The sequence below is a fragment of the Paroedura picta genome, chromosome 6 (genome assembly GCF_049243985.1).
Source record: "Paroedura picta isolate Pp20150507F chromosome 6, Ppicta_v3.0, whole genome shotgun sequence".
NCBI lineage: Eukaryota > Metazoa > Chordata > Lepidosauria > Squamata > Gekkonidae > Paroedura > Paroedura picta.
This window is the reverse complement of record NC_135374.1, coordinates 34,206,132-34,221,391: the sequence shown is the minus strand read 5'-3', so window position 1 is coordinate 34,221,391 and position 15,260 is coordinate 34,206,132. Positions and strand designations below refer to the sequence as shown.

The window sequence follows — 15,260 nt, the reverse complement described above, 5'->3', positions numbered from 1 at the left end:
GGGCGGAAGAGAGCTCGCTGGCATTGATAGGAGAACCTCGGAGCCAATCACCAGGCTGGTCTCGCTCCCTGAGGCCTTCAGGGGCCTTTGCGCATGCGTCGCGGTTGTCAGTCGTATTGCTGGCTTCTAGGAGCTAGTGAGGAGGGTTAGTGCGGCCTTCAGCCGTCATGAGTTTTCTATTGCCGAAATTACGCAGGAAAAAAGAAGTGGACGAGGCGATCAAGACCGTGGCCGAGAAAGTCCTGGTGCTTCGCTTTGGCAGAGATAAAGATGGTGTCTGCCTGCAACTGGATGATATTGTGAGCAGGGGTTTTGTTTCTCTAGACTGAGTATTTTGCATGTTTTCGTCTTTATTATTTGGCATGGTGTGCAGCATTAAACACTTCTCGAGAATAATGTTCTACCGCAGTTCAATTTTCTACCTTACTTTCTCCACGCCTTAGGAGGGATTTCTATATACCCTTCCTCCTTGGTGATTTATGGCTTCTTAAAAGATTCTTCGTCTATAATTTTGTAGGATGTTCAAGAATGAATTTTCTTGGACAGAGTCTGTTTTATGAATTTACCTGCAAGTCCAGCAAAAAGATTAATTCCAAATTCCTATGGGTGTTAGAGTGTTTGTACTGATGTAAATAGCCTTCAAAGCAGGGGAGAAGTGGGATGGTGGTGGAAGGTGCTGTCAAGGCACAGCTCACTTATTGCAACCCCACAGTTTTCAAGGCAAGAGAAGTTCAGAGGTGTCATGACCCTAGCATTCCTTGGAGGTCTCCTGTAGAAATAGCAACCAGGACTGGTTCTGCTTAGCTTCTGAGCTCTCACAAGATTGGGCTAGCCTGACCTACCCAGATTTAAGGCGGATGTGGGATACAAGCATTCATACACTTAAGAGCAAGTCCTGTTGACCTCAGTGGACTATATTTACAAATCAATAGATATAAGATTGTACTCTGTAAGTACATGCCCACAGAAATACATTCCTAGTTCAATTAGTCTTAGCCAACAATTCCTGCTGTTAAATAAACTCCTTGTTAGCATATAGCAGAAAAAATGGTGAAAACTGCGATCCTGTGCATTTGTTTGGGGACTGGACAGTTCAAATCAGAGGGACATAGTACTGTGTTAACATGCTTACATTTCTACTGAAAGCGTGCTGTACGCAACAAATGGAGGGTTATGCTAGTACAGCTGCCATGGTACAAGCAGAGGGTTATGTGTCATCATAGCTAAATATCATCCTTATTACATGAGTGACTGTGTCACATGAGGTTGTAATAACCCAGACAATTACCATATCATCCTTAATTACATAGTATGACAACGCCAAGTGACACTGCCATTCGTCCTATGTACTCAATCATATGTTGTCTCTTTATGCCTTCCCACTTCATAAGGCACAATTGTATTGCACCTTCAGTTTTCATCTTCCTTTCAACAGTGAACTAAAAATTGCTGTAGTTATTTAAGATTCTGCTTCTCAACCTTTAATATCAGACCTAATACCACCTTTTCCTCTTAATTTCTATAGCTTGCAAAAACAGCTCATGACTTAAGTAAAATGGCTACAATATACTTGGTAGATGTAAACAAGGTGCCAGTATACACCCAGTACTTTGACATCAGTTATATTCCATCAACCGTCTTCTTTTTCAATGGGCAGCATATGAAAGTGGATTATGGGTAAGTTGCTATTATCCAGCTATTGAGAACCAACTGGGTGTAGTAATTAACAGCGGCAGCTTCTAATATGGAGAACCAGGTTTGATTCCCCACTCCTCCACATGCAGCCAGCTGGGTGACCCTGGGCTAGTCACAGTCCTGATAGAGCTGTTCTCACAGAGCAGCCCTGTCAGAGCTCTCTCAGACTCACTTACCTCGCAGGATATCTGCTTTATTTATTTTTATTTATTACATTTTTAGACAGCCCTCCTGGTGGGTTGGTAGGGAGAGGAAGGGAAGGCCATTGTTAGCCACTTTGAAACTCATACGGGTAGTAGAAAGCAGGGTATGAAACCAATTCTTATTCTTGATAGCCGTGCTTTATATAAGAGGTCATTTGTGATGTTTACAAGCTTCATAAACACACCTAAAATAGTGTTCAAATTGGGAGAGATAATTATTTATTATAAGGCTAATATTACTTTCAGCTTGTTGGGGGGTAAACGGTAATGACTGGGGAAGGCACTGGCAAACCACCCTGTATTGAGTCTGCCAAGAAAACGCTAGAGAGCGTCATCCCAAGGATCAGACATGACTCGGTGCTTGCACAGGGGATACCTTTACCTTTAATATTACTCTCAGCGATATCGATATTCTTAGAATCATAGAATCATAGAGTTGGAAGGGGCCATACAGGCCATCTAGTCCAACCCTCTGCTCAACGCAGGATCAGCCCTAAGCATCCAAGAAAAGTGTGTATCCAACCTTTGCTTGAAGACTGCCAGTGAGGGGGAGCTCACTACCTCCTTAGGCAGCCTATTCCACTGCTGAACTACTCTGACTGTGAAAAATTTTTTCCTGATATCTAGCCTATATCGTTGTACTTGAAGTTTAAACCCATTACTGCGTGTCGTCTCCTCTGCAGCCAACAGAAACAGCATCCTGCCCTCCTCCAAGTGACAACCTTTCAAATACTTAAAGAGGGCTATCATGTCCCCTCTCAACCTCCTTTTCTCCAGGCTGAACATTCCTAAGTCCCTCAACCTATCTTCATAGGGCTTGGTCTCTTGGCCCCAGATCATCTTCGTCGCTCTCCTCTGTACCCTTTCAATTTTATCTACGTCCTTCTTGAAGTGTGGCCTCTAGAACTGCACGCAGTACTCCAGGTGTGGTCTGACCAGTGCCGTATACAATGGGACTATGACATCTTGTGATTTTGATGTGATGCCCCTGTTGATACAGCCCAAAATGGCATTTGCCTTTTTTACCGCTGCATCACACTGCCTGCTCATGTTTAGTTTACAATCCACAAGTACCCCAAGGTCTCGTTCACGCACAGTGTTATCTAGAAGCGTATCCCCCATCCAGTAGGCATGCTTTTCATTTTTCTGACCCAGATGCAGAACTTTACACTTATCTTTATTAAATTGCATCTTGTTCTCATTTGCCCATTTTTCCATTGTGTTCAGATCTCGTTGAACTCTGTCTCTATCTTCCAGAGTATTTGCCAGTCCTCCCAATTTGGTGTCATCTGCAAACTTGATGAGTAGTCCCTCCACCCCCTCATCTAGATCATTAATAAATATGTTAAAAAGTACCAGGCCGAACACCGAGCCTTGAGGTACCTCGCTACTCACCTCTCTCCAGTGTGACGAAACACCATTGACAAGAATTCTTTGAGTGCGGTTCTCTAACCAATTCCCTATTCACCTAACTATCTGAAAATCCAGATTGCAGTCCTTCAATTTATCTATCAGAACATCGTGGGGAACCTTGTCAAAAGCTTTACTAAAAGCCAAGTAAATGACATCAACCGAATTTCCCTGATCCAGCAAACCTGTTACTTGGTCAAAAAAGGAAACTAGGTTGGTCTGGCAGGACCTGTTGGAGACAAATCCATGCTGACTTCCTTGGATCACCAAATTGTCCTCCAGATGTTTGCAGATTGCTCCCTTTAATATCTGCTCCATTATTTCCCCACAACAGAGGTCAGACTCACTGGTCTAGTTTCCCGGGTCATCCTTCCTCCCTTTTTTGAAGATCGGAATAACGTTTGCTCTCTTCTAGTCCTCTCCAGTCCTTAAAGAGGTTCCAAAGATGATGGACAAGGGCTGTGCAAGTTCTCTGAAAAGTTCTTTGAGTACTCTCGGGTGCATTTCATCCGGACCAGGGGATTTGAACTCATCCAGTGCAGCTAAATGCCTCTCGACAACCTCTCTATCCATGTTAACCTGCCACCCAGACACTATCCTTTGGCTACGGCCATCTCTAGATGTGCCTAAACACTTTGACCTGTGGGGAAAAACAGATGTAAAATAGGCACTAAGCCTTTCTGCTTTCTCTGCATCTTCCGTTAGAGTTTGTCCATCCGCACCCAACAGTGGGCCTATTGCCTCCTTTACTTTACGTTTGCTCCTCACATAACTGAAAAAAATTATCTTGTTACAATGGGCTTCCCTGGCCAATCTTAGCTCACTCTCAGTTTTGGCCTTTCTGATGATTGATCTACAGTGCCTAGTAACCTGTAGGTACTCTTCTTTAGAGCTCTGTCCTTCCCTCCATTTCCTGAACATTTTCCTTTTCTTTCTTAGTTCCTCTTGAAGTTCTCTGTTCATCCAAATAGACTTCTTAGAGCTCCTGCAGTGTTTTCGTCTTTCTGGGATAGTCATAGATTGAGCATGCAATAGCTCTTGTTTGAGTAGCGCCCACCCTTCACATGCTCCCTTCCCTTCCAGCATTCTCGTCCATGGTATGACACTCATCATGTCTCCGAGTTTATTAAAGTTTGCCCTACAAAAATCCAACATCTGCGTCTGGCTACAAGCTTCCTTGGCTCCCCATCTCAAAAGGAATTCTATGAGGACATGGTCACTTCCCCCTAGGGTCCCCACCTCCTTCACCTCATCCACCAACTCTTGCCTGTTGGTCAGTATCTTGGTTGAGTTTGCTGATTCTCTTGGAATGTGATGAAAGCCCACTCTAAATTTCTCAATCAAACTTGAGTTCAGTATTCTATCCCTGATCTTTTGGGATCCAGAAATCCAGAAATGATCTGTGTGAATGGATTTTTATGTGGATGAAGTAATCAACTGCAATGCAAGTCATCAACTGCATTGCAATAGCTCAATCTAAAACAGGACCATCCTTTAAATCATTTAAAAGAGATCACAGATCCCCATACGTAGTGACCATAACATCCTAAACACTAAGAATGCTATTTACCCATTTGAGATTTCATGCTAGTTTGTAGTGGTCGATTCCTCCATATCCCTATGTCTGATTATCTTTGTATTTGTGGTATGGAGGCAATTAAGGACCTTATTCAATATATTCTTGACTATCCTCTGTATGACAACCCAAGAACTAAATACTTTAACAGATTTTTGCGCAATGCTGGGGACATAGCAAAATCTGATCCATATATTTGGACTAGAAGAAGAGTTGGTTTTTATATGCAGTTTTTCCCTACCAGAAGGGTTCTCAAAGTGGCTTACAATCCCCTTCCCTTTCCGCTCCCCACAACAGACACCCTGTGAGGTAGGTGAGGCTGAGGGAGCTCTGATATTACTGTTCAGTCAGAACAGCTTTATCAGTTCTGTGGCAAGCCCAGTCACCCAGCTGGCTGCATGTGGAGGAGGAGCGGCAATCAAACCTGGCTCCTCCAATTAGAAGTCGGGGCTCCTAACCACTACACCAAACTGGCTCAGAATGACCTGAATGGCCCCTTTCCAACACTGATTCTAATTGCTGTTGGCTTGATAGCAAAAGGGAACCTCTAAATTCAGAAATAATATGTTTGTGGATAACCATTGTGTTATGTGCTTCCTAGAAGCATTGGGCTGGTCACTACCATAGGATTGTTCTGATTCTGTAAAAGGCTAACAAATTATTGATTTAATTGGTGGAGTAGAATGGCTAAGAGAATGAGGTATGACCTAGGAGGTCTTACTTATTAATTAACTGTGTGGCCTTAGGCAAGTCACTCACACAGGCCCCAGCAATATGAAAATAATACAAAGTAAACCTACAGGACTGTTATAAAAGAATTAGAACAAGATCATGTGTTTGAAGTACTTTGATGCATTCATCACACTTTGGATAATAAACATTTAATCATGAAAACTTTGTACATTAATAATCTGCTATCACTTGCTTTTCTTTCCTTTATAGATCACCAGATCATACAAAATTCGTTGGAAGTTTCAAAACAAAACAAGACTTCATAGATCTGATTGAAGTGATCTACCGAGGAGCAATGCGTGGAAAACTCATTGTCCAAAGTCCAATTGATCCTAAGAATATTCCAAAATATGACCTCCTCTACCAGGACATTTAATGACCCAATAGAGATGAACAAATCTTGGAATGTGAACTTCAGAAGACTGCTTATTCTTCTGTAACATTTAAGCTCAGAGGAATTTCAGCCTTTTATCCTCAGAATCATATTGGTCACTACTGGAAGACAGATATTCTGTCATGAGCTAACAGGAATAACTGTTCTCACTAAATTAGATTACAAAATCACTCCTAATTTATTAAAGTAAAAGAGCCTGTTATAAAGTGGTTCTAAATAAATATTTCCAGGCTACTTCTGCATAGTAATCTAGTTGTTTAAATATTACTAATTCTATTAACTTGTGTGAATGGACAAAACTATGGACAAAACTATTTTTCAGAAATTTAAGACGTTCTGGTTTTGCTTATATTAAAATGGATAGTAGCATCTCTGCTGAAGAATGATGATGTTTATGGATTTTGGTTGGCTTCTTGCAGACTAAATATAGATTGTTTGGTTTGGTGTATCTTTAACTCAGCTGTATTGTGTTTAATTGTAGTGCTGCAATAGGGAAAGCGGAATAAGGCTAACTTTAATTTCAAGCTATGTTAGGTATTTTGCACTTATTGTTTGCATCATTTGTACCCCGCCTTTCTCCCTAAGTTGAAAACCAAAGCAGCGTACATTGTTCTGCTCTTCTTCGTTGAATGATGACAACTCTGTAAGGTAGGTTGGGCTGAGTGTATGTGACGGGTCTCAAGTCACCTATTATGCTGCCATTGCAAATTCAGATTAGAACCTAGATTTTCTGGATCATAGTCTGAAACTCTAACTATGGCATCATACCGAATCCTATGTACGAAACTATCCCATCATCCATATCCATTAATAGTGCCATTCACAGCAGAGTTGCATTTTCTCACCCCACTGCAGTCACTAGTCTTAAAAGGGTACGATACTACTTAGGATGACCCAGTTAAGTGGGTTAGCTTTTCCCTAGCTCATAGATGGTCATTCTGCTTTCCTCTTGGAAGGTTGTACCAAAAATAGTGGGAGCCACATGAGGCAGGGTTACAGTGAGAAGGGCAACTGGATGAGATTGCCCCTGCTTCCTACTGGGACAACAAATCTGGTAGGATGCAATCTACAGGGTTTTAAAAACATATTTACACCACTATCCTTCAAAGAAAACTTTGCCATAAATTGTTTTTATTTTGATATTGTAGAACTAAGGAACAGCTGCTACATTCCAAAAGACACGTTTTCATTAAAATAAAATGAAACAAGTCAGAATGAAACTTTACAAAATATTGTAGAGATTGTTAACTCTTCCTTTAGGAAATGTTTCATATATGAATACCATATTATGTGCAATGCTACAAAGGTGAGCTACAGCAGCTGTAAGGCAATATGCCACTTTGATGACAGAGAATATGTGAATTAAGTTTTTTTCATGACTTTTCTACTCCTTGTTAAAATAGGAGAACGAATTAAGTGTGGTTTAGTGCTGACTTTCAATTCATTCTTAAGGTACTTGAAAATAGACTGTAGACTAGCGGAAGGAGCAAGACTATGCTTTTCAGTTCCTGCAGAGACTGTTGGACAATCTGTTTTCATAGAGTGGCCCACTGCTTTATCTAGAGGTTTACTATGTGATATCCATTTTCGGCAATGCTTCCGAATCCACCCCTGCACTTGGTAATTACCTTGTGTTTGGTGCATTGTGTGATGAGTAGAGTCAACAAGAGCAACAGCATAGACCTTGTTCATAACTTCAGAAGTTCTCTGCATGAGCAAGTTAATGAAAACTAATCCTCCATAGCCGTGAGCAATGAAAGCCACCTTGCTAGCTGTACTCCTTGAAATGAAGTGGTCCCAAACATATGTTGTATGCTCTTCAGGGCTACTGTTGTATCTTTTGGGAATTACATGTGACTTTAAAACACAACATGATTTTTCTTCTGTCTTCAGATCGAGGAAATTGTCATTGGGATTTAGCACTATCACTTCCCAACTGCACTGTAGTGCCATTGTAATGAATGGTATCTGAGTTCCATATTGGAGCCCTTCATGTATGATGGTCTTTTGATCCCATTGACCAGCCCGAAAGACTCCTCGATCTTGAAGCAGCACAACTAGAGTTGTGCAGTTTTTAAATACATTCGCACTCATGAAAAAGAAACTCTTAGGCTCACTGTCCAGAGCATCTATTGGGATGTAATTTTTTTGTAATTTGCAACCCCATTCCAGAAGTTCATAAACATACTGGGTAATTAAGTGTCCAAGAACTTCATAACGTTCATGATTACTATAACGTGAACTGTTATAATTAAAAATAAAAGGTTCATTGGTGTCTATGTGTCTAAGTTCACCATTTCTATTAAAGTCATAGTTGAGATTTTCTGGGCACTTTGAATCATATCTTAGTTTTTTGAAGCTCAGATCCTCAATCGTTTTCAACCACTGCAAATAAAATAGATGGAGAAAAGCCATGTCATAAGGCATATTTTTTCAGGAAAATGTTTTCAAGCTGATTCAGCATCAAGAATATGCTTAATTGTCAATACCTGATTTTTAATTGGATAGCTTAATTCTTAATTTTATTAAGAGAAATACCATTTCTCAACATCCGCCACTCCACCTCTTCATCTGGGCATGACAGCCTTAAATGATCAAATTCAATTAGACATGTTTATATCTCGTGGATTACAGTGCACAAACTGAGCATACTTCCCATTGAAATCAATGTGATACACAGTAAGGTCAAACAGACTTTCCAGAAAAGGCTAGAGGACATTTACCTTTTATAGTTAGTGATATATAGTAGTGGTTAGAGTGCTGCACATCAGATCCAGGTTCAAATTTCTACTCTGCCATGGAAGGTGGCTGGGTGATCTGGGGCCAATCACATTCTCAGCCCAGCCTACCTCACAGCATTATTATGAGGATAAAATGGGAAGAGAACAACATAAGCACCTATGTATAAAATTTATGTAAATATATACTTACATTCATGCTCCTTGAAAATAATGACAAAGGCTTCTAGGTACTCCAGTTATTCTTCAGAGTTATGTCTAAATAGGCAAGCATTAAGATGGGCTACAATGTCTATCAACGTCTTCTGTCTTTTCTAATAAATGTATAATTATAGTGCCAAATGTAAGAGTCTGAATCAGTTTAAAAATAGACCATTGTTCAATTCTTTCTTTAAAATCAGTCTTAAAATATGTACTATCAATGCTGCTTAAACGTGTTTACTGTTTATCACAATTCTGGTTCCTTTTTGTTTGAATACATATACATATAGCTACCACGTTGGCAGAACTCTTTAAAAAACCTCTCCAGTTAGATCTACTAGTGGGTTTTTAAAGTAAGAACACAAGAAAAGCCATGTTCCATCAGGCCAATGGGTCAGCTAGTTCAACAAGGCAGACAGAACAGGAATCTGGGGCAGTGACGCTGCGTATTCTTGGTGCTTAAGGGGCAACAATGGGAGGCCTTCTGGAGGTCTGGCACTGCTGGTGGTCCTCCTGATGGCACCTGCAGATACTATACTAAGTCACAGCATACACCAAGGATTTGACAACACCAGACCATCCCCTCCCTCCCCCCTCCTCAAAAAAAAAGGTTATCGTTTATTAGCGTTCTAACTCCCAATTCGCCTCACTGAGTTCAACAAGAGTTGGGTAATAATAATAATCAATTATAATCTGCCATGGCTGTTCGAATGCCTCAAGCGTGTCTGAAGCAAGCCGCCTCATCTCAGAAGCCGCTTGTGCATCCCAAGCCCACCGCCCACGGCCTTCGGCTCGCCTTGAGCCCCCTTGTAGAGGGAAGGCGCCGAGGGGGCGTTGCGAGAACAGCGGAAGTAAAGGGGGCGTGTCGTCGGGAGACTCCGGGGATGAGCGTCGCGAGGCGTGTTTTGGCGACAGAGAGGCCGCTGCTCTGACGCGCAGAACTGAAGCCGCGGCCCTGACGGCGCTGGAGGGCCGGGCCTGGAGCGCCCCCGGGGAGAGGGGAGGCCGAGGGAGAAGCGGCCGTAGCAACCTAACTCGCGCTCACCGCGGCTCTTCCGGGCTCCAGAGGGGCGGTGCCTGCGGCGGAAGCGGCGGGGGTCTGTGCTCCGGAGGAGGCCAGCCGGCCGCTGCTCTCAGAAGGCCCCGCAGAGGCGCGCGCAGGCGGAGGAGCTGCGGGGGCTTTTATGGCCAGGTGAGGGGCGGCGGGGGCGGGAGGCGTCCCGGTCTCCTTCCCGGCTGCCGTAGAAAGGCCTCCCTGCTCTCGAGGGGTCGTCGTCCCATTGTGGGACGCGAGGAAAGGAAACGGCTTCAGCAAGGCCGGCCGCCTTCATTGACAGCGGTTGGCGAGTGAGCCGGGCAGGCCGAGCTTGTTTACTCCTAAGTAAGCCTTGCCCTTCGGTGGTGGCCGGATGGGCGGGGTTCGTGTCACAGAAACGGCTTTGTTTCCCGAAGCCTTTTTACTTGTATCTCGCGCCTTGCGGCGTTGATGGCGCTTTAATCAAATTTTGGGCTTTAATCCCGGAGCTCATCAACACCTGTGCTCATTTGTTAATATTGTGTTCGACAAGAAACATCACAGTGTTGGGAGGGCGGTGGGAGCAGTCTTTGGATACACATCGAATTCATTCCAGTAAAAGCTTTAGTGAGTCCGTACTCGCTCCGGCACCTTCATTCTTCAGCTTTAGGCTATGCATTGATGTTTTGTTTTGTTTTTTTTGTCTGAGTTTCTGAAAATTTAGGGTTTGTCTGAAATTGATAGATTTAGCACTCATAAGTAAAGGCTCATGGCACATAAATTCTAGCACATATTTTGTGAGCTGCAACCTGCTTTCTCAGATGTTTCAATCTGACTGGTGCAATTTATTTATTAAAAATGTTGGCACTTTTATTTCCAGGAAGTTCAAAACAATTTACAAATTATCCATTTAAAAATAAATGCAATAAAACATCTACTAGGTAACACCTGGCATTATTTTTTTTTAAATCAGCTTATCCAACAAGGCTATAGTAGAAAGTTTAATCACTGACAAACAGCACAATTAAATAGTAAAGACTGTGCAGGAAAAAGTTGAGTTACACTGAAATTCGAAACAGAGTTATGACAATTCCATTAAGAACATAAGAGGAGACATATTGGATCAGACCAATGACAAATCCAGTCTAACTCACTATATAACACAGTGGCTAAAACCACCTCTGGAATGCAGGAAATATTCTCAAGACCAAGCACCTACATAATCCTTTCTGTCCACCCACTTACAATCTGCCTAAATTCACAGAATTTTGCATCAATTCAATATATATTTATAGGCAGGATTTTTGCCTCCATTGTACATTAGTTTTCATGTGCCCATGTTGAACTTTATTTGCCATGTTGACGCTCTCTCAGCCTCAACAGATCCCTCTGGAGCTTCTCACCGTCCTCCCTGGTTCTTATTGCCCTGGTTCTCATTGCTCTTTGAGGAGTGTAGGTGGAGAGGCGTATACTGGGCCCAGACCACATATGGCCTCAGAGGTGATAACCAACACTTTAAGCCTGATTCAACCGGGAGCTAGCACAGCTGCTGGAGAATGGGCTGGATGTGGGATCTCCTAGGTGTTGAAAAAAGAGTTCCTAACCTGTCTTCCCCAACACCCAGGCTAGGACCGGTACCAGGTCGTGGAGCCCTCAGTACTGGGCCGCAGCGGGAGGCTCGGGCACCGGCACACCAGCGGGTGTGCCTCCCGCAGCGCAGCGATTTCTCCCGGGCCCCGGTGCAGTGAGCGCCGCGCTGAGGGAGGGAGGCATGGGCGCAAATGCGCAGGCACAGAACTGCCGCGCTGGCATGTTTGTGCCCGCCTGCATGCCGACGCCGGCGCCTCCCTCCCCCCCTGGCCCCCGGCCTCCCTCTCTTTCCCCCCCCCCCCGGTCCCCAGCCCCAAAAAGGTTGGGGACCACTTGGTTAGACTGATAGATTTATATGCAGAGAACAAGAATTAAGTTATTAATTGTTGAAACTCACAATGTAATCCCACAGACATGGGTAGCATATGTCTTGCCAAAACTCATAGGATTTTATTTTTATAAAGAGCAAAGAGAACAAGGAATTTGATTCTTTATACAATTAGTTCTTTGTTACACGCTTTTTAGAGGTTTTTATTTTTATTTTTTGATGTAAGGATTTCTTTGTTTTGGTTACTGTTTTAGCAAAAAACACATCTGGGCTGAATCTGTACGGAGCTCCCCCCCCCCCCCGCTTTCGATCCTGCTGAATTCAGATCAATTTGAACAGGAGTCTTTGTGCTCCCCCCCCAACTTGAAACAGAAACCCATTTCCACGAGGCTGCGAGTGGGGGGGCGGGCGGAGGGGGGGAGCCGAGATGAGCGGATACGAGCACCCCTGATTTCATCCTCAGAATTAAGAGAACTGCCTCCCATGCTGATCTTTCAGCCTGTCCTACCTTGCAGTGGCTGAATCTTCAAGCAGGCAGGTGTTTGGGGGGAGTCAAGACAAGCGGAGATGAGGCGGCAGCAGCCTCTCACAGAATGAGGCAAATCTCTGCTGCGAGAAGTGTGTATTCTGGAGCACAGTCACCTTAAACCTTTAAAAAAATAAGTCTTGTAACCAGAAACTAGGAATTCTTTGAACTGGTACCCAGCCAATCAGGGATAGATTGCCTTGTTATAATGTTGTAGCCATGAGGCGCAAGTTATTTCAGGCAGTGTTCCCATTTCTCTCCTTAGAAGAATCCTCCTCTCCCCCTTGGGCTTGAGTTAGGAGTATTACATCGCTACCCAAATTCCCTTTGCCAAATATCTGTCCCACTTTACCAGACACTGTAAATCAGCCTTTAGTATAAAGATTCTATTTAACTAAAATTTCTCCTTGGAGCAGCTGTTCAGCTAAAGCAGAGAAAAGTTATATCAGAATGCTCTCTCTCTCTCTCTCTCTCTCTGAATCAGAAACAGAAAGAGCTACTTCTAGCACATAGCTCCTATATTAATTCCCTCTTAGCTGTTGCTAACCAGACAGAGCAATTTGAACAGGCTGTCACTCAAGATGTCTCTTAGAGTCGAATTTCACTCATTGATGTTATTTCAGTGCTTGTAGCCTTACTATTTTAGTGCTGTCCATCTCACCTAGACCTGTGAGAAAACATATTATTCCCCTTCATTCCACATTCATCAGCAGGGATGGTCCAATAGAAAAGAATGACTCTGTACAGGATTGTACTTCACTGCATTTGATGTAGTGATTTATACCAGTGATCCGCAACCTTTCTAAGGCTGCAGACCGGGGGGGGGGGGGAGGGCGATCTGGCAGCTGCGCCTGCGTGGCAGGTCTGCGCATGCACATTTGCGGCCGCGCATGGCACAAATGTGCATGCGTGGACCTGCCGGCAGCCCTGCTTCCCTCTTCCCCCCTCCCACAAAAAGAAGCTTGCCAGGCCGCAAGCTAATCAGCTGCTTTGGTGGCCAATTTGCTTGCGGCCTGGGAAGTTTCTCACTGCGGGGGGGCGGGCGGGGAGAAGGAGCTGCAGCCGGGGCCTTCCCAGCCCGGCACTGGGCTATGGCCTGGTGGTTGGGGACCACTGATTTATACGACTTTGTTAACACAAAGTTGGTGTTTATATGCCACTTTTCTCTACCAGAAAGAGTCTCAAAGGCCTATTATGCACGGCCGCTGAAAAGCGGAGGAGGAAGAAGCGAAGCAAATCGCTTACGCACAGGACGGAACGCAAAGGTGGCAAAACCCAGAGTATCCGATTATGCACGCGGCTACTCCGGAGCCGCTTCTGGTTGCGCCCTGGTCCCGGGAAGCTCCACTTTCTTCTGTATCTCGCTAACATGGCTTTTTCGGCGGCATACGTTGACTTTGCGCCTGGTTGCTGCCTGCAGTGTGCATAATTGGTGATTTTAGCCGCCGCCATTCCACCCCAAATGTGGACCTTCCACTCCGTGCATAATGGGCCAAAGCGGCTTACAGTCGCCTTCTCTTTCCTCTCCCCACAACAGGCACCCTGTGAGGTAGGTGAAGCGAGCTGATGTTATTGCTTGATCAGAACATCTCTATCAGGCTATGATGAGCCCAAGGGCACCCAGCTGGCTGCATATGGAGGAGCCACTCTTAACCACTACACCAAGCCAGTTTGCATGTTAGAGATGGGTCTTATGTGGTACAATTTTATTTTATGTCAATTGAAGCTGATACGTGTAAGCTAAATTAACTGCATTGATTACAAAAACATAGATCAAAACTGGTTTTAACCCAAAATATGGAATTTGGTTATAATTAAAATTAATACTTACCATAATTAGCCCTAAAAGTGAGATATTTAAGCAAGAAAGGAGTGAAAGGATTCTGAGTGGGAAAAGGAATAAGGTGAAGAGCCTAACTGTATTTAGGAGATTTGATGGTATTGCATTTGCAATACCCTGTATGATTACTATCAGTCTGTATCTATGACAGAAACATGCACATGTGGGACTTTTTTCTTTCTTTGCTAAATACTACCTAAGGAGGAAAACCTCTGTTTCCCTATAAGATTAAATTGGTTGATATTCTAATCTGTATCTGTATTTAGGTTAGAACTTCTTAAACAAATAATTATATTGACCTCCTTATGATCAAACAGTGTCCTTAAAATAGCAAAAATTAGCTAACATGACTTGAATATTTACTGGCAATCTTGTAAACAATAGCAGTTACCCTGGAGCTATATGCAAATTTAAGAAGCAATTGTCAGAGGTTTCCTATTCTCAAGAGATTAACATACCTTTAGCTTATTATTTCTTTTGGTTTATTATTAAGAAGTACTTATTATCTTCGAAGGGTACTGTGAAACTTAATTATGTGCTTTTGAAAATGCTACATATAACTAAATTCAAAATGCTGCTATTTTCTGTCATGTGTCTTTCAGCAACAGCTATGGAAGGGTATGGAAAAAACGGAAGTCAAATTAAAGTAAGTTTTGCTTGGTTTGTAACCAAGGGCAGAGGTTCAGCTCATATAGGGCAGAGGTTCAGCTCATAATTTTCTGCAGTGGTGGTATAACTCAAATATATTCTAAAGTAACATGGGCCACAAATAATTTGTTGAAATCTCCATTCTCTTTGATTTTCAGTTCTGGTGATTGTACCATCCAGCCTTCCTTCATTTATTTATGATTAAATTTATTTTTCTTTTTAAAATTAAGTTTGTAATCTAAGTGTCATTTTTACTCTTCTGTTTGCTCTGTTTCCTGTCTTATCCCTAAATTATGGCTTTTCACATTTCCAAAATTTGTTCTTTTATTTCTGAATAAATTTAGAGTCCATAAGACTGTTTATG

The 15,260-nt window shown here is 43.0% G+C and overlaps 3 protein-coding genes across 6 annotated transcripts in view; 2 read left to right on the top strand and 1 right to left on the bottom strand.

Annotated features, from left to right (window-relative positions):
* The first annotated feature begins 19 nt into the window (after positions 1-19).
* On the top strand, positions 20-6,465 carry TXNL4B (thioredoxin like 4B). Its single transcript, XM_077342113.1, has 3 exons — positions 20-299; positions 1,526-1,677; positions 5,827-6,465. The coding sequence occupies exons 1-3, from the start codon at positions 168-170 to the stop codon at positions 5,990-5,992; spliced, it is 450 nt and encodes a 149-aa protein (XP_077198228.1). The 5' UTR covers positions 20-167; the 3' UTR covers positions 5,993-6,465.
* Positions 6,466-7,372: 907 nt separating this feature from the next.
* On the bottom strand, positions 7,373-10,110 carry LOC143839711 (putative protein ARB2BP). 2 transcript variants are annotated; one of them, XM_077342110.1, is made up of 3 exons: positions 9,995-10,110; positions 8,942-9,006; positions 7,373-8,395 (listed from the first exon to the last, which is right to left on the bottom strand). In XM_077342110.1, exons 2-3 carry the CDS (start codon positions 8,945-8,947, stop codon positions 7,373-7,375), a joined length of 1,029 nt encoding a protein of 342 aa, XP_077198225.1. In that variant the 5' UTR covers positions 8,948-9,006; positions 9,995-10,110. The 2 variants fall into 2 exon arrangements, with proteins under 2 accessions (XP_077198225.1, XP_077198226.1); XM_077342111.1 differs by having other exon boundaries at positions 8,942-9,472; positions 9,995-10,022.
* Positions 9,823-15,260, top strand: part of SENP7 (SUMO specific peptidase 7) — a 52,653-nt gene continuing 47,215 nt past the window's right edge. Inside the window, exons 1-2 of one of the 3 annotated variants that reach the window (XM_077342106.1) lie at positions 9,823-10,141; positions 14,851-14,894. In XM_077342106.1, coding sequence (XP_077198221.1) covers positions 14,859-14,894 — 36 coding nt within the window. In that variant the 5' untranslated portion in view covers positions 9,823-10,141; positions 14,851-14,858. The remainder of the gene's footprint in view (positions 10,142-14,850; positions 14,895-15,260) is intronic. The other 2 variants (XM_077342107.1, XM_077342108.1) reach the window with 2 other exon arrangements.